Consider the following 26,621-nt stretch of genomic DNA (forward strand, 5'->3'; position numbering starts at 1 on the left):
CCAGTACAATTCCTCTTTTGGATTTTGCTTCCACACATTTCCTTCGAGTTTTCCGACAAACCGTGAACCGATGAGTTGCGCGTGCGGCGCAGTGGGTTTCTGGTTCTGTTTAAAAAAAAACAAAAACACAACAAAAACTGCTTTCTGTTCTGATCACTTTTGGGTCATAAAATTCGGGGAAATTTCAATGCGGACACATTATTGTGTGCGCGCGAGTAACAAAATAAACGAGAAATTTTCCGGGACGTCAAGATCAAACAGGAAGAAGCAAATATTTAAAAAAAAAAAAAAATAAATCCCACACTTTATTTTTTAAATAGAAAAACTTTCCACTTTTGACAAAGTTGAAAGATAAAAATAAAATCAAAGATGATACAAAACAAGAATGACATCATTCAGTCTTTGAGTTGTCACACGTGGAACAACAACAAAGAGCCAACTGCGAATTCCTGGCAGGACCGGCCGAACCTCGGACGCCGGCTCGGCAACAAAACGCTACTTTGCATTTTTCGTAAAACATTTCGCGCGAACGAGGCGGGTCTTTGGTGACAGGAAGTAGTTACAATCGTCCAACTCGACTAAAGAAAATCAATAAATTAGACGTCGGCAAATCCAGCAGGTGTCGTCGTCGTTCACGTGGAAAACCCGAAAGTCAAAAGCCCAAAAACTTTTTGCGTGAACGATTCAACCTTTGTTTAACTTCAAGGCTCCGAATTCAGCAGTAAATCTTCTCCGATTTCTCAAGTCCTCCATGAAAGCAGACGGCTTAGCAAACCTCTGCCTTTACTTTTCATTTTCTGCAGCGTCAATTTCAAATCCTGTCCTGCTTTTGGATGAAGGGATGGAAATTTAAAATTCGATGATTAAATAATCGTCGGTTGCGGCCCGAACGGACTGTGAAGAAATCAACTGCTTTTAAAAAGCGCAAGAACTGTACGTACTGCTACATTCGTATTGGAGGTGTGCCTTTAAGGGGCGCGGCCTACCGAGTGACATCAGCAGCCGCAGTCGAGGCCTACGGCAGCCTCTCGAGAGTCTTCGGATTTGTTCGGTGGCTCTCCTTGCCCGAGGGCATCGCACCACCTCCAATTTTGGGGGTTCAACTTCAACGCCAGCGTATCTGAAGCTCGCTCGAAAGTCAAATTTGGGCTGGCAAAAAAAAAAAAAAAAATGGGCCCACTCGTGTCACGATACCGCCGTAAACTCAAATCCAAACAGTGTGTGTGTGTGTGTGTGCGGTTTGTAAACATGGCGCACGACGCTGAGGTACACGAGAACTGAGCCAACGGGCCCAGCTGGAGCCCGTTTAAAAAAAACTCATTTTAAAAAGTCAATTAGGTCCAGACCCGGCGTCAGGCCGTCCTGAGCGAGGCGTTGGCAGGCGCGCCGCCGGCCCGGTTCTTGTCCAACCAGAGCTGGGCCAGCTGCTGGGCGGAGCCCCGCGACGACGCCCTGGAGCCCAAGCACATTTTGTACTGCTTGAGCTCCAGGTTGGGGTCGCAGGTGACGGCGTGGTGCACGTGCACGATGCCCGGGTCGGCGCTGCGGAACAGCGCGGCCCCCGAGCGCACCAGCTTGTCGAACAGGTCCACGTCCTCCAGCCCCCAACCCCGAATGGAGGTGTCGAAGCCCCCGGCCCGGACCAGGTCGCCCTTGCGGGCGCACGCCACGCCGAAGCCGAAGTTCCTCCACAGGCCCGTCTTGGCGGTCAAGGCGTAGTGGTTGCCGCCGCCGGCGGGGACCGCCTTCCCGCCGTACACCACCTCCGGGTCGTACTGGCTGAAGACCACCGGGAAATAAGCGGAGCGGCCCGGCGCCGCGTTGGCCCGGCAGCGCTGCAGGAAGTCGCCGGTGAAGACCAGGTCCACGTCGCAGTAGAACAGCAGCGAATCGTTGGAGAAGCGCGCCGAGCCCGCCTCCAGGGCCAGCGCACGCGAGAAGGCGCCGGCGACGGCCTTGATCTCCAGCTCGGCTCGCGGGTACTTGATGTGGTACTCGCGCATCAGCTCCACCTGCTTGACCCGCTCCGTGGTGTTGTCGGCGCTGAACAGCAGAACCAGGAGCTTGACGTTCTGCTTGGGGATCAGGCACACGCGCTCGAAGTTGGCCATGAAGCGCGCGAAGGCGTCGTAGCGGCCCGACAGCGGCACCAGGACGTTGACCTTCTGGTCCCGGGCCTCGGCGGGACCCTCGCGGGCGGCCGCCGGCGCCGCCAGCTTGAACGGGACCAGCATCTTCAGGGGCGAAAGGAAAGAGAGCGAGTCCGAGTCGCGGTTGAGGCGCGCCGCCAGGGCGGCGGCGTCCGTGGGCCGCTCCTCGCGGAACTGGATGCGGCTGAAGGTCTGCTGCAGGTAAGCGTGTCTGCGCACGGGCACCGTCAGCGTCTTGCCTTTGTGCTTCTTGTAGAGCAGGAGCAGGTCCAGCACGTACTCGGCGCCGTACAGCGGGTTGACCCGCCGGTAGCCGTACTGGATCTCCTTGAAGTCGATCACGCGCCCGCGGGTCTTGGCGTTGGCGTTGATCATCTCCATCACCTGCGGGCCGGCGGCAGCGTTTGAGTTTTAGTTGACATCCGCCGACGTTGTGTCGCCATATTTATTGAGCTCATCGACTCTCGTTCCGTTCTTCGGCGCAACGGTCCCGTATTTCGGCGGCTGCCAATTTCTCGCTTTTGTCACGCGAGTGTCCGCAAAAGGCCCCTCGGACGGCGACTTTTGTGTCGGCTTTGTCTAAGCCTGCCCCCGTTCCTCCGATTGGTCGCCGTTACGTCGGGGGAGGCGGCGGAATTCCAACGAGCCCATGTGAGGCCCGTCCGCAACTCGGGAACGACTTGAATTCTAATATATATATATATATATATATATATATATTAGAAAAAGCGGCTTTGGCAAAATACGGGACTTTTAACGACATCGTTTCAAGATATGGATTGACGATATTCACATTTGAAGGTGTTCGTTGACATGATTGCGCAAGATTCAGAGACACATTTTGGGACACTATTTTCCGATAGGACACGAACGAACGAACGAACGAACGACGAACGAACGCTGTGATCTTTATTGCGACTGCCAGAAATGAGCCACATATTATATCTGCGTAACCTTTATTGGTGACAGCATTTGACAGTTATTGACATCCTATTTATGGACATACATTACTTTTAAGAGATGACAGCTTTCGGGATATTGATTGGCATTATTTAATGATGATGTGATTCAATAAACATTTAGTTTTATTTATTGACTTTATTACTTGGGGATATTTCAGAATATTTATCAACATTATTTTAAGATATTGGCGTGACCTGATATTTATTAGCATTATTTCCAGATATTTACTGGCAGCATTTCATAATATTTATGAACATTATTTTAAGATATTGCCGTGACATTTATGTATTAGCATTATTTCGAGATATTTACTGGCAGCCTTTCAATGATATTTATTGATTAGCTATTATTTTGAGATATAACCTTCCTATTTCTGGCCTTCCCACCTCGACGCGTTTCAACATTACTTCCTGCCGCCATTCGATGCTATCGGGGCCCTCATTTTGCGCTATTTCCGAGTCTGCCATTCGAAGAGGACGCGGTCCGTCCGATTTTGGCAAAGGATCGGCTTCGGACGGACCGACGTCCACGAGAACGACCGGGCCGAAAGGACGGTTTGCGGCGGCGGGCCCACCTGCATGACGATGTCGTCCAAGGCCCGGCGCTGCGCGGCGTCGGTGGCGCGGCGGGGCGGCTGGCCGTCCCAGGCGGAGAAGAGGTGCTTGGCGCTGAGGAAGTCCCACTCCAGCACGTCGCGGCGGCGCCCGGGGCGGAACCTCATGAAGGAGGGCGGCGCCCCCAGCCGCCGCTCCTCGCGGCCCGGCTCGGGGGCGCCCAGGACGGCCATCTGGAGCGTCTCGCGGTGGAGGCGCACGGTGCGGTGGCGCAGCGCCGCCATCCGCCGGCTCAGCAGGTAGCCGTGCAGCCGGTACTGGTAGGCCGGGTTCTTGTTGGGGTGCAGCGTGATGGCTCGGTGGATCTTGCTGTTGCGCAGCTCGCGGATGAAACCTTTCTTGTCGGGCTCGTAGTTCTCGTAGAACAGCTGCTGCATCTGCCGACCGCGACCACACGTTACTACGTTTAACGTCGTTTCCTTACGTTATCGACATTGAAAAGGCGACAGAAACGCCGCGGAGTCCAAACATAAACGTTCGGATTAAGATAAGAATTCGACAGATCAATTCATCCATTCGAACGATATTCCGCCAAGTCGGGCGAGAACGCTCGTCACGTTCGTTTCGCTCGACACGAAAATCCTCAAGCACGCTGACGTTATTTTTATCTCGTGGAAATTCATTTCTATGGCACTTTTCATACCTTTGTACCTCCAAATACAGGAACCCCGCCCCTCCCATCCTGACCTCTGAACACAAAAGACGCACGTGTTCTCGGGATGTGCGATCACGTTTTCTTGCACCCGAGTTCGAGTCACTCGCTTTTGGGTGCCCGCCGAAACCTCGCCAATACATTGACGCCCACCCCAAAAAAGAGCGCATCCAAATTGTTTTGTTTTTTTGTCTTAAAAAAAAAAAACAAAAGTATTCCAACGTGGCACTTTGGAGATTGCGAGAGGTTTATCAGAGCAAAGTCCACCAAATCAAATAGCATGTACATGTGTGTCTATACGTTGATGTAAAAGCTCCAAAAGCTTCACTTTGCACAACAAAAGCAAAACAACAAACAAACAGCCCATCTGTTGAGGCCCAAACATTGCGTCATCCATCGTCAAAGAGAGCAAAACCTTTTCGACACTTTGGTCCAAATGACAAACACACGTGATCGCTTCCATTTGTGCAAACTTGGAGCTTTGTCTCCCATGCCAGTGAAAAACGGACAAATCCAACAGTTCAAACCAATCAAAAAGGGATTTTGGATTCGGTTTTTGCCGAGAATGTCGTCACGGATTACGGGTCGACTCTTCGCGATCCGGAACGTTCCCAGCGCCGAGACTACGGTATCTAAATGCCGAAAGAGTGCCCAAAGCGAAGGCGGCGGCTCGCTGCCAGTTGCGTCGGGCGACGTGGCCGCGCGTCGCCTTTCAATGAGCGCGTCGTGCGTCTTCGGGATGCCGTAAAAGGCCACAATCTGTACGTGCGGCCGTAACGCGACGCCGCCCTTTACCAATTAAGGAAAATAAGCCCGATAAAGCCGACCGCGACCGCTCGGCCACGGTGACGAGGGTCCTAAAATCAGGTACCCGCGCAGTGCCTGTTGTAAAAAAAAATAAAAAAATGAAGCAAAAATCAATTACACACTTTTTTTTCCCATTTCTAAAAATGTTTTTGTTGTATTAAGCACCATAGGCACATCTTAATATTTAATAGCACTACTTCTGTTATTTAAAATCGGAACTTCATATACAGTTTCCATAACGGTGTTCATTTATGTAAATGTGTTGTTGTTTAATTCGTACACAAACGTTCAAATAAAACATTTGCAACTGGCATGAAGTTTTGGTTATTGATTAGCAATCCAGACAATTTTCATCATCCGTGATGCCAGTGCAGATCAGGTCAACTTTTTTGTTTTTAAATAAACAATTTCCTATTGTTTAGCCATGATTTCAAATACAATTTCTCCAAATGATTTTTGTGTTTCTATATACGCACGGCCACGCTGACCAAGTGAAGAAGTTGGGACGAGTGCAAAAGCTAGCGTAGAGCCCTGTATCCATAATTGCGCTTTAACCGCGCAAAACTATAGTTTCTCACAATACTTGAATATTCCGTTATTTGACAACATTTTGAAATTCAATTGCGCGTCAGAGGAAGAAATGTGGATTCTCACGAAAGCAGACTTGTACGATTGTGCTGATGGATTATCGGGCGGTCAAAATGCGGCTCCGAACTTAAGATGCGCGCGCTTTCTATTGTTTGTTCCCACTAAGCATGGCTAACTTATTTACACACCAGTAAGACTGTCGTCGCCGACTATATCGCTGTTCAGTGCATCGCAAATATTTTGTGGGATTTTGCCACATTATTATTTTGCCACATAGACTCAATTTACTGCAGACTCGCGTAGCAATAGCGCGAGCAGGAGCAAAGAGGGCTTGAATTTATTAGCGCTCGGATCACTTGCGAGTCTGCTTGAAAAACCTGAATCCTGAATCCTAATTTTTCGCATTCGAATGAAAACAAATCAAAGTACGAATGTTATAATAAGAAGAGCCGCAATGCTGCGAAGCCCCGTAACAAAGTCCTTCGTTTACTTGCGCCGCCATTTTGACTTACTTGTGCAGTAGCCACTAGCTGATCGCGCGGCTCCCACGAAACGGAAATCTCCCGTACGATGAGGAGGAGCTGCCCCGACGTTTGTGGCAGATGAATTGGATAAAGTTACACACGATTCAGTCAACACGTGAGGATTGACGAGAACTACGGCTAACTAGCAGCTCTTAGCAGCAGCAGATGTTGCCAGCCATTTTACGGCACGGACTCTGGGCAAAACAGCCCACGGCCGCGGTGCGGCGAGGGATCCTGGTTCAAGTAAGCCAATTTCTAACTCAAAAGGAAGCGTTTTTTTTCCCCAACAGATTTTTCCAGAGCGAAACATACCAGCCGAAATACGTTAGGAGTCTTTTCTGTTGTTGTGGCAAAATCTGCGACCAGGACTTAACCAGGGGGCTAGAAATAGTTTTCAAATGATCAAACTGGAATTTTCCTTTGTTGGACAAAGCCGTCTTCATTTCAGAATAATACAAGGAGTCACGATTCGATTGCGATTCGCTCGTCATTCTCAACTGTCTTAACGTTGGTGTATTGATTGATACAGCAACATTTGTGCTACGTGTGACAACAATAACAATAAAAATGCAACGTGAGGCAGGAACAACAGGGACGACGACGACGACGACGAGATTCTTCAGTTTTGGGTTAGCATGATTATTTGGTTATGCCGGCAGGCTAACACGTCTGACGCACGGCAAGTTTGCAATTTGGACATGATGAAGTTGTTTATTGGCATTTGGACACCATCGAGCCCGCCACAAGTTTCCGCCCGTCGCTCATTACACAAGAAATCCGCCAGCGCCTGACTCATTCACACGCAGACACAGTAAGTGACGCAGCGCACACGCTCGGTGCACACCCTGGAGTGAGTGGCGGCTCCAAATAGAAACAGCTGGGAGGACTCATCTGTCTTCTCGAATGGGGAAAAGAGCACGAGAATAGTCAAACATTGCGTAATGACGAGCGAATGCAAAGGACTAGAGCGATTTTGCCACACTTTTTGTTTCCATTCGGTGGACATTGCGCTCCTCCTTTCGGTGTGTGCACAAGTTGGCCACCTGCTGGCAGTCAAATCCACGAAGACGGGTCAGCTTCTCGGTACGCCGCACTAATATTCGCCATTCCGCGCAAAGGACAAAGAATATATGCGTGCGAGCGCCGAGATATCGTCCGTACGTGTTGCTTAAAGGCTTGGAACGCCGGCACACGGGGGCTCTTTGTTAGCCCGGCCTCGGTCTTTACCCGCTATGTCCGGTCAAGGTTCTGCGGTTTGCTTCAATACAACCGACGTGTCATTTTCTTGTTTTCTGTTCGAGACGAGACTTGAATCGGGAGTGGCCCAAACAGCCCAAAGCCTCTTGAAGAATTAACTCCATGTGCTAAACCGCCGCTCCTTGCTGTGAAGTTTTTCCTCGCGAGACAAAGCAAAGATTTGAAACACGACAGCTCGTACGTGGAACGGTCGAGTCGCCGCACCCGGTGTGGGCGTGTTCCCGCCACATTTGGACGCTTGCCCGCAATCACACCGAACACGGGCATTTATTCCCTCCCGCCCGACGGAGGCTAACATGGACACGGTTGGTGTTCGGAATGCGGAATCCGGTCCCGAGATACTTCCCTCCCGTGCCCACTGAAAATCCTTTTGTGGTGATCACGGAGTAGGGAACGAGTGAATGACTCCACCGGCAGTGGGTAGAAAAAGTGGACACACCCCTGTTCATGTGCACACTATTTGGGATATATAAACCAAATGAGACCATGCGAAATCGTTTTAGCCAGTTGAAGAAGGAAAATCAAATGAGCGTGCGCAGTCTTAGAGCTCGGGTCGTTTTTTTAACAGCCTCCGCGCTGAACTGTAATCGCTGAAGATGATGACAATATTCCATGTTTCCATGCATCATATATCGGTCGAAATAAAAGATATGTACAGTGCCGTGAAAACTCAAATTGGATACCACCACCGTGTGTGATGTTCTTTTTCTGAAACGCTGCGCACGTTTCGGCCAGATGACACGAGACACGAGACACGCACCTGCCGAAAAGCTCAACTTTCATCTCGTCAGTCCATAGAATATTCTGCAGTCGTTTACCTCTCTTTATCCTCCGGGTGAGGAAAATGGCTCTCCCTATGGTTCTCTGGAATCCTAAAGCTTTACAAATGGCTTTTGTAACCCTTTCCAGACTGATAAGATGTCGACAACTCGATTACTCGACTGTTCTGGAATTTTGCTGCAGCTCTTTTTAATCGTTTGTCTGACTCGATTCTGTTGAAGTGATTTGTTGATCGAACGGGTCCGGAGGTAATCAGCCTTGGGGCTTAAAGTGGGGAAACGATGCCAAAATATCGTTTGAGAAGGGGGCCCGATACTTTTTCACCACGCCGTATTTAACTTTAGTGCGAAGACGCCCGCCAAAAAGCAACAAGCAACATTTGAGCAAGTTGGGCTTCAAACAATCGTGTTCACGCTCGTTAGCGTAACATACGCCGCGCTCCGCGTTGGTCGCGGATCGGCCCCCTCCTCGCTCCCGCGGACAAATTGGCAAGCGGACCGTCGCGCTTGTCCGGGTAGACGTTTCGCCTCGCATTCGAGCGAGTGGGCTTCATCGGTTAACGCGCAAGGAGGAAATGACCTGGACGAATGGGACATTTATCATTTCAAATCGATCAATAAAGGAAACCTTATAAAGGATTGTTCCAAAATAGCCTCTTGAAACATAACTGCGCACGCTTCCATGTTCAAAGTGTCTTTCAGACGAGCACATTTGGTTACGATTTTTCTATTCCCGATCAGCGCGTTCGGTCTGACTCGGAAGATCTTTTTTCATCTCGTTGGGTATATGACGTTCTTCGTCCCTTCAGTCCGGACGACTGTTCACAGCTCAAACGGACGTGAACCTTTACACCCGCCTGGTGTGTACACACCCAACGCGGACACGGCCACCGCACCCCAAAACAGGCCGGCGGGTCGGGGGCGCCGCGTAGCTCGGAGTTGGCGACAAAGCGCCGCAGCCGTCAACGGGAAACGCTTCTGTTCGACTGACGGGACGGGACGGGGGGGGGGGGGAATGAGCGAGGCGACAGCCGTCGTCCGCAGCGTTCCCGAGCAAACACGGGCGGCTCCAGACATCACGCCCAAGGTCCAAATTAAAACCTTCTCTAAAACGTGCCCGCCCGGCTCAAAATGACTTCTTCCCCCCCCCTCACCCCCCGCTGGAGATAATTATAGCCGCGGCCGCCGTACTTGTGGATGCCGGCGGTGCGCCCCGGCTGGCGTTTAGCTGGCGTCTCGCCGGCGCCGCCCAGGCAGGGAAGCGACGTGACAGGGGAGCGCTGTCCAGGCCCGTAATCTGCGGCTAAACGAGCCGACGCACATCCCGCTTCTCTCGCTTGGGGTAAGCGCAAAAGCGCATTCCTACACCACGGGAGCCTTCCGCAGTCCAAAAGAAGCCTCAAATGAACCAAAATGGCAGACTTGCTGTGTATTTTGAGACTTTTGGAGCAAATTTCATGGAGCCGAGTCAAACTGGCTTCGAGGGAACAATTGTCCAATAAAAAGGTTGCAGTTGACTTCTTGGTATCTTGTGAAAACTGGTGGAACATTAAGAAAAAGAAATGAACAGAAAAGTCGATTGACGCGGGCGGAGGAAAGCCTTTCAAAAGTGCAAGGACCTGCCCCTTCCGTTGGTCTTCGTGGAAATGCCGTTCAGCGGTATTCCATCGTGTCTATAATCGTTCCCGAGTGTTCCTACGGCGCCCCGATGCTGCGGCGGCATAAGAACCGGGTGGGGCGGAGGTTTCGAGAATTGCGCCTCCCTAGAACACCGTGGCCTGCCTCGAGGGAGGCGGCGGGCGGACTAATTACAGCCTTGTCCGCGTTTGATCTCAGTGCCACAGCGGCGGTCCGAGCCCGGGGCGAAGACGCCGCCCGCTGTGCTGTGACGCTCCAGCTCGACGGCTGGGAGAAAAGTATCAGGGATCGCATCCGATCGGAGCGGGTCCGAGGAACCTGAGCGCTAACGACAAAGCCGTCGACACGACCCCTTGACCGCTTTTATGGAGAGTCATCTCCATGCAGCATGTTTAAATCGGATTGATCAAGCTTTCAAGCTGAAAACACAAAATGGGTGACACAAAGCCCCCTCACAGCGGGGGCGGGGGCGGTCGTCTAATAAGCCGACTGATAACGACCCCGCTCGGCCGAGTCGATTCAAGCACGCGCAGTGATTGACAAGGCAAAAGCTCCATTGAGAAAGGGGCCATCTGAAAATGTGCCCGCGTGTCATCTTGGAAGAGGAAACGGCAACGAACGACCGACGACGTCCTTCATTGCGTCACCGTCGCCTCATCAATTCTGCACCGTTTGCGTCTGAATGAAGTGACAGCGAAATCATGGAAGTTGACACACATGACTTTGCCTTTGCGGGCCACATAAAATCACGGGGCGGGCCGGATCTGTCCCCCGGGCCTTGAGTTTGACACCTGTGATTTAGCCCTATGACGCCAAAATGAAAAGTCTAGCATGTTTAATTTTTGGGGGGGGGGGGGGGATATCTTCAGTGTACAACTCTCCGACAGCGCACCTTGACGTCGACCAATAGGATTGCGTACTGTGACCGTTGCCAACCTTTATTCACGTGCACAAACCAATGTTTGCCGAAGCTTTCGAGCATGATTACGTACAAACGTTACTGCTAGCACTAGCTTGCCGGGCTACATAACATTTTGATGCCTACTTGCGAACCGAATCCTATTAAAAGGTACGTGAACATAGCGCAAGCAATCCTGAACGAACATCCTCTCTCAAGCACCGGTGACGACCACCACCCATTTCCCCCCCCCCACACACACAATACATTGCCGAGATCCATTGTTGTCATCGCCACGGTAACGAGCGTATCCGGTCGCGATGACACGTTTTCTGGTTCCGCCTCTCCGACAGCGTTGGATTTGACAAGATAAAGCCCCGTGATCGTAAAAGATGGGATGCGGCGGTATCGGAATACACGCGGTGTCGTGTTGTTGCCACTGTCTGACCGAGATACGGCAAGATTTGATGCCGGTATTCGGACGTTGCGCCATCAGACTACTGCTATTTTTTGCTAGTTTTGGAGAAAAATCTATCCATAAGTACAGAATTTTCCAACTTTATGCTCATATTTTTTTTCATTGTTCTGGTGATGTTTTTTTCCCCCACAGGCCAAGCAAGATTGGTAGGCCGCTGGTTCCACTATTTATTATTTAATACAGATGCCCGCCCATTAAGTCCAACATTTTTTTTCTGGTTCTAATTTAGGGGAAGGAAAAAAAAATCTCAATAAGTGCACACTTTCCATATTTGTTTTTATTTGTATTTTATTCATTTTTCTGGTGTTGTTTTAATTTACGCAAGACAAGTTCCGCTTTTTCCAACACAGCCAACCAGCATCTGTAAGTACTAAATTCTTGAAATTAAAATGTATACCCAGCTAAAACAATATTAGTAGGTCGCTGACTTCCACTATTTCTATTTGGACAGCCACCATGAAATGAAGTAAATCAATTATTTTTAATTTTAGACGTTTTTCTTTGCAGAAAAATCTATCAACGTAGGCACATTTTAATCAGGCTTTTTATTTGTATTGGATTCCTTTTTCTGGAGCGGTTTTTCCCCATTTGCGGGAACGGAATATTAGAGTTTCGGGGGAGGAAGCACGGCAGCGTCAGTCTGCCCGGAGACGCCGCCGCGCAGCTGACACTGCGGACTGTCCGCCACGGACAGAAGCTCGGCGCTCATCGACGCGGCACAGCGACGGGCTAGCTACAACGTCCGTGCAAAAAACACGTTCACGTCGGGCATCTCAGCGGAAACGCCGCCGTCAGGAAGAGGCGGGACCGTTTTTAGCATCGGCGCCGACCCGTACGCCGGCACTAAGGAGCTTAGCTGTTAATCTGCGCTAATTGGATGCTAGCGGCTCAGCCGCACCGCTGGGATGTCTGACCCCGCTCGGGAACGTTAGCGGCGCGGCAAAAGGCAGTTGACAGACGAGCGCTAGCGCCTGACGAGGTTAGTGCCAGCCAAGTGTGCCACACGGGCAGCGGTGCCCCTTCCAAAAAAACATTCACATTGTTTGGAACTCTACTGTGTCTGGAACACTGCAATAACCAAAATACACTTTGTCACTATCAAATATTTTTACAATCTAGAGGCGCGTGTAGCAACAAAGTCATTTCGCACTTTCAACAACAACAAGCCGTGGTTCACCGCCAAACTTAAGCAGATTCGTCAAGCTAAGGGGGACGCATATCAGAGCGGGGGCAGGGCCGCGTATGATCGCGCTAGAAACCAGCTGACTGAAGAAATTAACATTACAAAGAGGAGCGATGCAGCAAAGTTGGAAAAACAGTTTAGCGCTAACGACTCTAAATCGGTCTGGCATGCATTCCAATCGCAAAAAGATCCTTTGAAGTACTCGCTATCGTGAATCCATTTCTTCCTGGATCGGAAAAAGAAAGAAAAAAACGCGCAGCTGCGTTGATTTGCAGTCTGCTATGACGCGGTCGTCACGCGGGAAAACAATTGCGCTTTGTATTCCTGGGATTCAAACGAGGATCCCGTGATTGCAATGCACGTGCGTTTGCACACTAATCTCCCGGGGGGCATTACAATGGCGTCCTTGTTGGCCAGCTTAAATTAGAATTCGCTGCGTCGCACCAACGCCGCCGCGAGGACCTCATGATCATGACTACAGGTGCGACACTTCATCCGTTAATCGACAACTAACCGATGATCGAATTCATCAGCTCACTATTTTGATCATCAATTCTTCATTTACAGACCTTGCTCAACTTCAAATTGTCCAAATCCTCTGTACGGTGAATATTTCTGTCGCCCTCCATGAAGGCGGACCAATTATCTTCGTTTTTTTTCAAAATACGACATTTGCAAACATCTGCTTTTATTTTGAAAAACAATCATCAGTCCGCAGTTGAGCGAAGCGGCTGGGATGAGAATCAGCACCTCCAAATCCGAGACCGTGGTCCTCCGTCGGAAAAGGGTGGCGTGCCCTCTCCGGGTCGGGGATGAGATCCCGCCCCGAGTGGAGGAGTTCAAGTATCTCGGGGTCTTGTTCACGAGTGAGGGAAGAACGGAACGGGAGATCGACAGGCGGAACGGTGCGGCGTCCGCAGTGATGCGGACTTTGTTGTGGTAAAGGAGGAGCTAAGCCGACAGGCGAAGCTCTCGATTTACCGGTCGATCGACGTTCCTACCCTCACCTACGGTCACGAGCTGCGGGTCGTGACCGAAAGAAGGAGATCCCGGATACGAGCGGCCGAAATGAGTTTCCTCCGCAGGGTGTCCGGGCTCTCCCTTAGAGAGCGGGCGAGAAGCTCGGTCATCCGGGAGGAGCTCAGAGAAGAGCCGCTGCTCCTCCGCATCGAGAGGAGCCAGATGAGGTGGCCGGGGCATCTGATTCGGATGCCTCCCGGACGCCTACCCGGTGAGGTGTTATGGGCACGTCCCGCCGGGAGGAGACCCCGGGGACGACCCGGGATACGCTGGAGAGACTACGTCCTTTGGCTGGCCTGGGAACGCCTCGGGATCCCCCCGGAAGAGCTGGATGAAGTGGCTGGGGAGAGGGAAGTCTGGGCGTCCCTGCTAAAGCTACTGCCCCCGCGACCCGACCTCGGATAAGCGGTAAAAAAATGGATGGATGGATGAATCGTCAACATTTTTGCCGATTTTCCGACAGATGTTACGGACCAAACCAGGAAGTGAAACGCAATCAATTTGTGTTTGTGCATTTTCTACACTGTCCGTTTGAAATAATGTCCTGTTTTTTCAGGAAAAGGATGCAAATTAAAACATCAAAACATTTATTTATTGATTCATTATTAAATCATTAAAATAATTGCCCAATTTCAAGTCAAACCGTTCCTACGGTGAAGAAAGGAAAGAGGCGTGAGCGGAAAGGATTCTAAACGATGAAATGAGCGTCTACGCGTATGGGGAGGGGCTTAATAGGAGTGTGGGGAAGATGGGGACGTTCGTACAGCTTTCAAATATGTATAAATAATCACAAACTACGCCGTAGTTGACCTACTGCGGCATCGAACGCACATTACGGAAAGAAGGAAACTGACCAACCCCCAAAAAAACAAAAAAAAAAACCACACACAGGGTTGATTAAAAGCAGCGTGAGGGAAAGAAAGTGAAGGCTGGCGATGATCCTAAATCTGGGGGTTTCACTTCAATTTAGAGTGGGAGAGAGCCCTTGTCGTTATCGAAGCCGTTCCACTTGATCATACAGTGTAGAGAATTACCGGTCCACATTTCCCGTGCGGCCTTGCTTGCACTTGGACTCACTAGGCTTTACACAATCAGGATTTTTGGGGCCGATCATTTAAAAAAAAAAAAAAAAAACATTACAACATGACAGAAATAATGGGTGCTAACTTACTGTAATTAAATTACTTTATTGTAATTCAATTACTTCACACACACCGCAACTTTAGAGCAAGATTCGACAGAACGCTGGCATGTTTACGTAGTGCAACCGGTAGTGCTAGCAGTAGCTTGCTAAGCTACATAACATTTAGTTGCCTGCTTGCAAGTCATATCGTATTAAAAGTACCGTAATATACCTCAAGAAGTCCTCGAATTAAAGTCCAAAAGCTTTTTTTTTTGGTTTTTTTAAATAACTATTGGCTGTCAGATATTGACAGTACTACGTCAAAAGACACGCGACAAGGCTAAAAATAAACCAGCTTTTGGATTCAAATATACTGTACACAATGGCGACGCGGAGTAAATGTCTTTTGCGGAGCCCATCAATGATCGGCGAAGTATGAAATGAAAGCCGATCTGCTGTTTCCATAAAGATGGAGGATATAGAGTGAACTTTGTGTATGAATTCACAACATGAAAAAGAAGCTGAGCGCATTCCCGTATAGTTGTCATCGGTGGATAATAATAATAATAATAATAATAATCACTCCTCCACCCATACTGAACTGTAGGAATCAGGACAGATGAGTAGAGAGTAACATCTACTGGAAATGTGAGTCGAAAGGATTTCGAGTAAAGCCATTTGTGATGCAGTCTGTCAATTATACAGAACTCAATATAGATGTGAAATGTGAAACATTTCTGTCAAGGAGCGTCATATAGTAAGGGTGCCCCGATCTGATCTTTGAGATCAGATATAGGTCCGACGTAAGTTATAAAAAAGGTGCATCGGATGGGACCGGATCGAAAATCTCCGATTTGACCACTATTATGCAAGCATTCTATTCCACGCGCCGCCGCTCCAGCAGCGCCCGGACGGCGTGCGGAACCCACGTGATCACAGCAACAGCTTGCTAAGGTGCTAACACAGTAGCAAGGAGTAAGCGTGAACGTTGCTTACTTAAAGTCATTTATTGACACTTCAATGGGGGTTCAGTGGAAAACTAAACGCATAAAATAATTACACCTATTGAATGTTCAAATACATCACAGCCTTCGTTTCTTTCTTCATTTTTGTTCACAAAAATTGTGAGCTCAAAGCTAACACACAATAGATGAAAAACACAGTTGACGAGCTAGCGGACATTAGCATCGAACTTGCGGCGCTTATACCTCTCAAAGTAATGAATATTGCTACAGAAATGCTGTATAAACACATACAGGCAATATCCATAAAAATATTCTCAGGCATAAATCCTTACAACTCTGTGAAAAACGAGTTACAATTAGTATTCAGTAAAGTATTCGAATGCAGCCCTATGGGGGACAAAAGCCAGTGCAAACTGTAGGCCGGTCCCAAGCCCGGATCAATACAGAGGGTTGCGTCAGGAAGGGCATCCGGCTTCAAACTTTGCCAAACAAATAGGAGCGTTCATCCAAAGAATTCCGTACCGGATCGGTCGGGGCCCGGGTTAACAACGTCTGCCCCCGGCACCGTTATCCTGCAGGGCGCCGGTGGAAATTCAGCTACTGTGGGTCGAAGACGAAGCAGAGGTGGAAAGCGGGTTCTTGGGGAGAAAGACAACAGGAAAGCACAGAGCCTAGAACTGAATGTGGGGACTTTGAATGTTGGGACTATGATGGGAAAATCTCGGGAGTTGGTTGACCCCACGGGTAGGATGTGACCTAGAGGTGAAAGAGAAATTCTGGAAGGAGCTAGACGAAGTAGTTCTGAGCATCCCAGACAGAGAGAGAGTCGTGATTGGTGCAGATTGTAATGGACATGTTGGTGAAGGTAATAGGGGTGATGAAGAAGTGATGGGTAAGTACGGCATCCAGGAAAGGAACTTGGAGGGACAGATGGTGGTAGACTTTGCAAAAGAGGATTGAAATGGCTCGACTGAACACTTTTTCCCAGAAGAGGCAGGAACATAGGGTGACCTACAAGAGCGGAGGTAGAAGCACGCAGGTGGATTACATCTTGTGCAGACGATGTAATCTGAAGGAGGTTACCGACTGTAAGGTAGTGGTAGGGGAGAGTGTGGCTAGACAGCATAGGATGGTGGTGTGGAAGATGACTCTGGTGGTGGGGAGGAAGATTAGGAAGACAAAGGCAGAGGAGAGAACCATGTGGTGGAAGCTGAGACGGGAAAAGTGTTGTGTGGCTTTTCGGGAAGAGCCGAGACAGGCTCTTGATAGACAGCGGGAGCTTCCAGAAGACTGGACCACTACAGCCAAGGTGATCAGAGAGACAGGCAGGAGAGTACTTGGTGTATCTTCTGGCAGGAAAGGAGGGAAGGAGACGTAGTGGTGGAACCTCACAGTACAGGAAATCATACAAGGAAAAAGGTTAGCTAAGAAGAAGTGGGACACTGAGAGGACCGAGGAGAGGCGAAAGGAATACATTGAGATGCGACACAGGGCAAAGGTAGAGGTGGCAATGGCAAAACAAGAGGCATATGATGACATGTATGCCAGGTTGGATACTAAAGAAGGAGAAAATGACCTATACAGGCTGGCCAGACAGAGGGATAGAGATGGGGAGGATGTGCAGCAGGTTAGGGTGATTAAGGATAGAGATGGAAATATGTTGACTGGTGCCAGCAGTGTGCTAGGTAGATGGAAAGAATACTTTGAGGAAAATGAGAGAGAAGGGAGAGTAGAAGAGGCAAGTGTGGTGGACCAGGAAGTGGCAATGATTAGTAAGAATGGCATTAAAGAGGATGAAAAATGGAAAGGCAGTTGGTCCCGATGACATTCCTGTGGAGGTATGGAAGCATCAAGGAGAGGTGGCTGTGGAGTTTTTGACCAGCTTGTTCAACAGAAATCTAGCGGGTGAGAAAATGCCTGAGCAATGGAGGAAAAGTGTGCTGGTGCCCATTTTTAAGAAGAAGGGTGATGCGCAGAGCTGATGTGCAACTATAGAGGAATAAAGTAGATGAGCCACACGTTGAAGTTATGGGAAAGAGTAGTGGAGGCGAGACTCGGGACAGAAGTGAGTATTTGCGAGCAACAGTATGGTTTCAAGCCGAGAAAGAGTACCACAGATGCATGATTTGCCTTGATGGAAAAGTACAGAGAAGATCAGAAGGGGCTACATTGTGTCTTTGTGGATCTTGAGCAGTGATTTCCAACCTTTATGGAGCCAAGGCACATATTTTACAATTGAAAAATCTCACGACACACCCACACACAAAAATGTCACAGAAAGTGGATACATTAATTACTGTATGTACTTCCTGCCATCTAATAGAAGAGCATTTATTTGTTCTGTCTGTCACTATGCCTCACTGGCATAAATAGAGATACATTATTTCTTGGAAATACATAATTTCTTGAGCAATAAGGTAAAATGTTATAATTTCCTGCAGCAAACCCGAAGAGCGCTCACGGCACACTGTTTGGGAACCACTGATCTAGAGAAAGCCTATGACAGAGTACCCAGAGAGGAACTGTGGTACTGCATGCGGAAGTCTGGAGTGGCACAGAGAAGTATGTGAGAATAATACAGGACATGTACGAGGGCAGCAGAACAGCGGTGAGGTGTGCTGTCGGTGTGACAGAAGAATTGAAGGTGGACGTGGGACTGCATCAGGGATCAGCCCTGAGCCCCTTCCTTTTTGCAGTGGTGATGGATAGGCTGACAGATGAGGTTAGACTGGAATCCCCGTGGACCATGATGTTTGCAGATCTGCAGTGAAAGCAGGGAGCAGGTTGGAGGAACAGTTAGAAAGATGGAGGCATGCGCTGGAAAGAAGAGGAATGAAGATTAGCCGAAGTAAGACAGAATATATGTGCATGAATGAGAGGGGTGGTGGGGGAAGAGCGAGGCTGCAGGGAGAAGAGATGGCAAGGGTGGAGGACTTGAAATACTTGGGGTCAACCGTCCAGAGCAATGGTGAGTGTGGTCAGGAAGTGAAGAAACGGGTCCAAGCAGGTTGGAACGGGTGGAGGAAGGCGTCAGGTGTGTTATGTGACAGAAGAGTCGCTGCTAGGATGAAGGGCAAAGTTTAGAAGACAGTGGTGAGGGCGGCCACGATGGACGGATTAGAGACGGTGGCACTGAAGAGACCACAGGAAGCAGAGCTGGAGGTGCTGGAAATGAAGATGGAGAGGTTTGCTCTCGGAGTGACCAGGTTGCATAAAATTTGAGATGAGCTCAACAGAGGGACAGCCAAGGTTCGATGTTTTGGAGACAAAGTTAGAGAGAGCAGACGTGGATGGTTTGGACACGTCCAGAGGAGAACTAGTGAGTATATTGCTAGAAGGATGATGAAGATGGAGCTGCCAGGCGAGAGAGCGAGAGGAAGAGCAAAGAGAAGGTCGATGGATGTCGCGAGGGAAGACATGAGGGCGGTTGGTGTTGGAGAGGAGCATGCGGGAGATAGGCTGACACGGAAAAGGAGGACGCGCTGTGGCGACGCCTAACGGGACAACAAGCCCAAAGGAAAAGAAGAAGATTCGGTACAGTATTTGATCGTGACTTCTACTTTCTTTGTCACTGCGAGTGAGACTCATTGCATGCATCACACTGCGCCTCGGAGGTCAAGATGTAACCCATTGGTGAATAATAAACGGGTCGGTTTTTCTCATACCAACTGTTGCTGATTATTGTTCTCTGTTTGAGTAATATCACTTGATCGAGCCTTTTCTAACATTCCATACTACACAATAGGTAAAATAGGTATGATTATGCGCTGATCTCGGATCGGGCCGATGTCAATATTGGCCTAAACTCAAGGCTGCGATATCGGTATCGGATTGGAAGTGAAAAAGTTGGATCGGGACATCCTTATTGTGTAAGACTAATTGAACTTGACATTTTGATTAAGGAGAGTAATGATTAGAAAGCGGGGAGAGCTCAGAGATAAGCCAACTTAACCTGTAAAGAAAAGATCGTGATGGCTTTAATGGCTAGTTTGGATCATTTAAGCACGAGTCTGCGTAGAGTTTGAAGGGCAACGTAGGTCGAGCGGTGTGCGGTGGCACCTCACAAGGTTGGATGAAGCCGTTTCTGTCTTTGCCGTTATGCAAGAAGTCTAATTCCGTGGGGCACCACCATTTGCTCCGTGAATAACCATTGCCTTTACTATGAACGCCCAAAGTTGAAATCATCAAAAGCTTTTTGAAAATAGGACTTCAAGTGTAGTCAATCCCCCCCCCCCCCCCCCCCCAAATTCGATGCCCCAAGTGTCTTTACCGTTATTGATGAAATGATATGAAAATGAGCCGCGAACTGTCTCGCAGTTTGAGTTTTCCCCACCAAGGGCTGCAAGCGACTGACCTCGTAGGACCACACGCACTGGACGCCGGCGAAGCGTCGGACGCAGCGTCCCACCTCCACGTCCTCGTGGGTGGTGTACATTTCCCGCAGACACTGGCGCACGTGCGGCACCACGCGGCGCAAAACCTCTCGGCTCATGATGACGCCGGGCCCGCCCATGCAGAAGTTCTCGCCGGGCTCCAGAGCCAACTTGCCCAGCTCGTCCCGGGCGCCCATGCCCGTCTGGCCCAGGAAGACGGGCGCGCTGCTGTTGAGGCCCCGCAGGAAGCTTTCCAGACGCTCGCCTTTGACGTAGACGTCGTCGTCGGCCCGCATGAACCACTCGTACTTGTCCAGGTAGTGGTCGTGCATGTACTTGAGCATCATGAAGGATTTCTTCTGAGGCGGGTACGAGTCGTCCACGCCGGTCAGCGGCACCACCGGGACGGGCGCCGACGTGTCCGAGCCCTCGCTGGAGAAGAACTCCACCCGGCCCGGGATGCTCTGGGCCCACGTTCTTTAAAACACATGACATGATTATGATTATTAAGAGGACCTTTCGTTATGACCTCATAGCAAAGTGAGTCCTAGTTCCCGAAATGTCCTCAATAAACTCAACAAGTCGAATCTGCATACTGTACAAAACATTTCTGCATACTGTTCAATTTCACAACATAATGATTACGCTTTCGTCATAACCGTTAATAAATTAGGGCTTCAATATTTGTTGTTTTGAAGTATTTAGTGCATCAACCTGGTGGACGCATTTGCATGTCTTCTCTGGAATGCTCCTTTTGTATTTCCTGTATCAACTAAATCATGCAAATTCGCCATTGGGGGGCTAATAAAAGGTTGCCTTCGATTATAAAGATTGATTACTAGGAACGTCCCGCTCGAACTTTTTCACATCCGATACCGATATTCGGCCTTGAGTTTTGGCCAATACCGATATCGGTCCGATCCGATTTCAGCAACAGTCATCCATAATTGACTTCTTTTGTGGAATACGATGTTAGAAAAGGATTGATGAAGCGATATTACTCAAACAGCGGACAATAATCAGCAACAGCAGCTCCGACAAAGACTGACCCGCTCATTTTTGACAAATGGATTTCATGAAGTAACTTGAAAAATGACCTGACCTGCTACTATCCATATGCTCTAAAGATTAAATATTACCTGTATATGATTTTTCTTTCCAGAATGATTCTGCTCTGTGTGCACGCACTAATGTAATTGTTAGCGTTTTTCTTCATGATCTTTAAAAGCATGGAGATGGCGTTCGCCAGTGCCGATAGCGAGGCCACTTCCCCTGCGTTCTGCTCCAATCAGCAGCAGCTCCTCCGTTTCTGGAAACTCTGCCTCGTTCCCACGTCCCGAAGCGGTTGCGAGTGTTTTTCCCGACGGTTTCCTACGCCTTCAGCAGCGCTGATTCCTTTTTGGTTTCAAGGTGGCTGAGTAACTAGTCCCGTGAGTCGACATTTGCCACCTCAGGTTCATTGATGCCGTCTGGTGCAGTGGCAACAGACAACCACGGCAATATGGCGGCTGACACGAGGACGTCAGGATGCGCCGGTGAGTAGCGCCCATTGACCGTGATTAACAGAAATGTGTAAATGTGATTGAAAGTGTGCACCTTTTTCAGAACCACAAGGTGGCAGTATACATCGATGCAATGTGAAAGATTGATTTCATTTCCCTTATGACTACGTATAACGTGCACTATTAACTTTGGACGATTCTTTTTGTATTGTATTGTATTCTTGGTACAATACTTGTCTGAAAGTGTAGTTGATTCGCTGTCGTGGAGGTCATGATTCGTGACTTTTATGCTGCGCTGACAACGGCTTAGCTCCTCCTTCACTACAACGGATCGATACAAAGTCCGCATCACTGCAGACGCCGCACCGATCCCCCTGTCGATCTCCCGTTCCGTTCTTCCCTCACTCGTGAACAAGACCCCGAGATACTTGAACTCCTCCACTTGGGGCAGGATCTCATCCTCGACCCGGAGAGGGCACGCCACCCCTTTCTGACTGAGGACCACGGTCTCAGTTTTGGAGGTACTGATTCTCATCCCAGCCGCTTCACACTCACACGAACCGCTCCAGTGAGAATTGGCGATCGCGGCTTGATGAAGCCAACAGAGCCACATCATCTGCAAAAAGCAGAGCTGCAATACCGAGGACACCAAACCGTACCCGCTCTACGCCACGGCTGCGCCTACAAATTCTGTCCATAAAAGCTAGGAACAGAACTGGTCCCTTTGTCGGTGACATAAGGCAGCCTTGGCGGAGTCCAAGACTCACCGGAAAGGAGTCCGACTTACTGCCGGCACTGCGGACCAAACTCTGACACCGGTCGTACAGGGACCGAACAACCCGTATCAGGGGGTTCGGTACCCCGTACTCCCGAAGCACCCCCCACAGGACTCCCCGAGGGACACGGTCGAACCCCTTCTCCAAGTCCACAAAACACATGTAGACTGGTTGGGCGAACTCCCATGCACCCTCCAGGACCCTGCCGAGGGTGAAGAGCTGGTCCACTGTTCCACGACCAGGACGAAAACCACCTTGCTCCTCCTGAATCTGAGATTCGACTTCCCGACGGACCCTCCTCTCCAGCACCCCTGAATAGACCTTACCAGGGAGGCTGAGGAGTGTGATCCCCCTGTAGTTGGAAAACACCCTACGGTCCCCCTTCTTAAAAATGGGGACCACCACCCCTGTCTGCCAATCCAGAGGCACTGACCCCGATGTCCACGCGATGTTGCAGAGGCTTGTCAACACGGACAGCCCCACAACATCCAGAGCCTTTAGGAACTCCGGGCGAATCTCCTCCACCCCGGGGCCCTGCCACCGAGGAGCTTTATAACCACCTCGGTGACCTCAACCCCAGAGATAGGAGAGGCCGCCTCAGAGAACCCAGACGCTGCTTCCTCATGGGAAGGCGTGTCGGTGGAATTGAGGTCTTCGAAGTATTCTCCCCACCGACTCACAACATCCCGAGTCGATCCCTCAGGCGGTACTGCATCAAAAACCGACATCAATGTGTAAAGGATATCACCGCATGGGCTCAGGAACACTTCAGAAAACCAATGTCAGTAAATAGAGTTCGACGCTACATCCGGAAGTGCAACTTGAAACTCTACTATGCAAAGCCAAAGCCATTTCTCAACAACGCCACCGGTTGTTGCCAGTAAAATCCGTATTGTTATCACGATTACCGTATTTTCACGACCATAGGGCGCACCGTATTAAAAGGCGCAATCTCAGTTACGGGATCTATTTCTGTATTTAACACATACATCAGGCGCACCGTATTATTGGGCGCAGGCATGGTACAACATACACTAGCTTAAAAGATACGGTAGCATGCATGCGCACTAAAATAATGTTTATAAAAAGGCAGCGGGAGCAAAACTGAGTTCGGTTGTACTTTATTGAAGTATTTAACAATGTACTCACGTTATTTTTTGACCAATCCTCATCTACAAATCCATCAGAGTCCTCATCTTCCTTACCGAAATGAACAGCTGGGCAAGTTCTCCAACAAACACGCCGGGTTCCCTCTGGTCATTGTCGGAGTCAGTCTCGTTGCCGGGGGGCTGTTCAGCAATGGTGCCGGTTTTCACGAAAGCTCGGACAACGGTCCAAGCGGATACCTCGGCCCAGGCATCCGCAATCCATTGACGTATGGTGGCGTAACTCGCTTGGCGTTGCCCCCCAGTCTTAGTTGCCCTTGGTTTTTCACAGCGGCTGTGAGATGGGCGCGCATGGAGTCACAGATCAACAGGGACGGTGACGCGCGGGAAAAAACATCCGGTCTCTCTACGTCCACCTCACTCAGCCACCCTCTCATTTTCCAGCCCTTTTGATTGGCCTTAACGAGGACTTCGGCCGGAAACCTCTTTAGGCAGCGTCTTCCTCTTACAAATCACCATCGGTGGCAGTTTCTGTCCATTACCATGGCAACCAAGTAAAAGCTGACTTCTCGTGCCCCGTTGTGCGTATCGCTACCGTGGTGGTCTCCTTCTTCTCTACAGTGTGGTTCACCGGGATGTGGAACGTGAGCGGCACCTCGTCCGTGTCGGTGATGCGGTTGGGCTGGATGTGTTTGTCGGCAATCTTTTGACTGCAGTAGGAGCGGAAGAAGGCCATCTTTTCCTTGTAATCCGCCGGAGGTTGCTGCGCCGCGGTAGTCCTTGATTTAAGACCTTCAAGTGCGCCTTATGGTCGTGGAAATACGGCACTCTGAAAACTTCAGCCAAGGCTGACAGACTTTTCTTTGTTTTATTGGTGAGCAGGTTTACACACAGACAAATGACATGACCAAGTCCCATTAAAGCTTTTAGGGAGTTTAGGGAAAAACAAGTGGAGGAAGTTACTTTCCACTTATTTATTTTCCACTCCTGTAAAACTTTGAGGCGCCCAACCGTCCAAAGAGTCGATCTAGTTTCCATGAAGTGCAGATATAGAAATTATGAAGACACCGCCTTGCCTTACAACAAGAAAAGTCAATATTGAAGACACACCCATGTATGCATGCAGTAAAGAGCAATCACAAGTTGGCAGCGTAGTTGTGACGGGAAAATTAAAATGTTCAATCCAACGAAAATAGTTAGCGATAGATGATAATATTTGCGTTGTAAACGTGCACGGCATCTTACCGAGGGCTGTTTCCAAATATTTGGACCCTCCCAACCAACAATATGAAACAAATACACGTCACTCGAATGAATGAATGAATGGATGAATGAATGAATGAAGCGGTGATAATGTTCAGATGTCGATGTTGTGAGTCGGCGAGCCCGCTGAGAAGATTACCGGCACCGTCGTCGGCAAAAGCAGACTTTTATCTAATCTGCAGGCCGCTTGAGTCACACTTTTCAAATTAACTACTTACGGCATGAAGTCACATGACGTCCCTCGGGTCATTGCCTTCCTAATTTCAACTTTGATAAAAGCTTGAGTTATTTTTAAATAAACTACTGATGACACACACAAGCTTGTTTGAGTCATTTGTTTTCCCAATTAGGGCTTTTTTTTTTTTTTTTTTTTTTTTAGGTTGACCAAAACCGTGACTGGATAAATTCGAGTCACACTGGAGATTATTTTCCCAAAATGATCCAATGACAACAAGAACGCACACATACCTCCTGAGTGGTTTTCCTTCCAATCTGTAACTCATTTCGAGGTGCAACAATTCATCGACAACTATTTTAATGAGAGACCTTGCTTAACTTCAAATTGTCCAAATCCAAGGAATTTCAGCCTCCCAACAGTACTATTTTGGTAACCGCCCTTGAAAGCAGACGAATTATCTTTGGGGTTTTTTCTCTCTTCAAAATAAGACACTTGCAAACATCTGCTTTGCCTTTGGAAAACAATGATCAACATTGTTTGCCAACAAACCAGAAACTGAAACACAAGCAATTTAACTTTGTGCATTTTCTGCGCCGTCAATTTGAAATAATGTCCTGCTTTTGACGCCAATTATTTTATTGTTATCCGATTCGTGGCAAAAGTAATCGACACATGCTCCACTATTCGAATAACGGTTAGTTGCATCCCTACTTCCAATCGACTTGAGTCAGCAAACATGACTTTAGTGCTAAAAACGTGCAATTGGAGCACATTTGCGGCCTGGTTAGCTGAGTGCTAATGAGATGATCGGCGCGCGCGCGCACGTACCTGTGCGCGGCCACGGCGCGGCTGTTGAGGTACTTCTGCGCGGTCATGACCCCAACGAACAGGAAGTTACCGGAGCGCGCGGCCGCCGCCGCCGCCCCCGCCGCGGTCTCCGTCTCCGTGACCGGCGAGCCGCTGTCCTGAGGCGGCCGCAGGGCGCCGTCTCCGCCGCCGGGGCCTCGGCGCTCGTTGAGGCCACAGCCGCCCGAGTTGGCTTTGGTGAGCACGGCGGCCTTGGGCAGGATGAGTCTGGAGGCCAGCGTGAAGCCGAGCACCAGACCCAACAGGACGCTGAACCAAGCTCTCCGGCTCCGACCTGCCATCCCTCCCGTCAAAGAACATGAAAATTAAGAACTAGCGAACAAAACCAAAGCAAAACCAATTTCCAGTCCAAGTCAATTGTACACAGACGCTTCCTAGTTCTTCGTCTTCTTCTTGTGCCCACGTAGCAGCCCCGAACCGAACCGACCCGCCTGTCTGTCTGCCACAAGTTTGCCCGGCGTCGACGGCTCGGCTGGGCTGGGCTCGCCGCAGCCAGTCGCTGTTTTGGCGTCACGGGAGCGTCGGGTCGTTCTCTCGCCTTCTTGAAACACGAACGTCAGTGTTGGAGGAAGACGCGAGTCGAGCTCATTTGAGCCTCGCAGCCTTCCGTAGGCGCTGACTCGGCGCCAGAGAGGCGTTCCGGTCGCATGGGGGGGGGGGGGGGGGGAAAAAAAGCACACCTCCCTTTGCTTCTACTGTACGCAGGCGAGCAGTAGCGGGTCCCCAACCCCAACAAAAAGTCAAGAGAATGTCATTTGTTTTCCAGAATGAAGTTGGATTTAAGAATAGAATAATATTTGGGAGTAAACGGCCATCTTAGAAGTATACATTTTTCTCCACGACTTCAAATTGCTCTTCTGATTGTTCATGAAACGCTCAACAATTCAAGTTGGATTTGATGAAGCAAACACGTTGAA

At 49.5% G+C, this 26,621-nt stretch overlaps 1 protein-coding gene across 6 annotated transcripts; it reads right to left on the bottom strand.

Moving 5' to 3' along the window:
• Positions 1-292: 292 nt before the first annotated feature.
• On the bottom strand, positions 293-26,324 carry chsy1 (chondroitin sulfate synthase 1). Of its 6 annotated transcripts, none has more exons than XM_061757615.1 (4): positions 25,666-26,324; positions 19,973-20,489; positions 3,688-4,104; positions 293-2,534 (listed from the first exon to the last, which is right to left on the bottom strand). In XM_061757615.1, exons 1-4 carry the CDS (start codon positions 25,983-25,985, stop codon positions 1,353-1,355), a joined length of 2,436 nt encoding a protein of 811 aa, XP_061613599.1. In that variant the 5' UTR covers positions 25,986-26,324; the 3' UTR covers positions 293-1,352. The 6 variants fall into 6 exon arrangements, with proteins under 6 accessions (XP_061613599.1, XP_061613590.1, XP_061613608.1 ...); XM_061757606.1 differs by having other exon boundaries at positions 19,910-20,489; XM_061757624.1 differs by having other exon boundaries at positions 19,994-20,489; positions 25,666-26,322.
• Between the last annotated feature and the right edge of the window lie 297 nt (positions 26,325-26,621).

This window comes from Phyllopteryx taeniolatus, chromosome 2, assembly GCF_024500385.1.
Source record: "Phyllopteryx taeniolatus isolate TA_2022b chromosome 2, UOR_Ptae_1.2, whole genome shotgun sequence".
Taxonomy (NCBI): domain Eukaryota; kingdom Metazoa; phylum Chordata; class Actinopteri; order Syngnathiformes; family Syngnathidae; genus Phyllopteryx; species Phyllopteryx taeniolatus.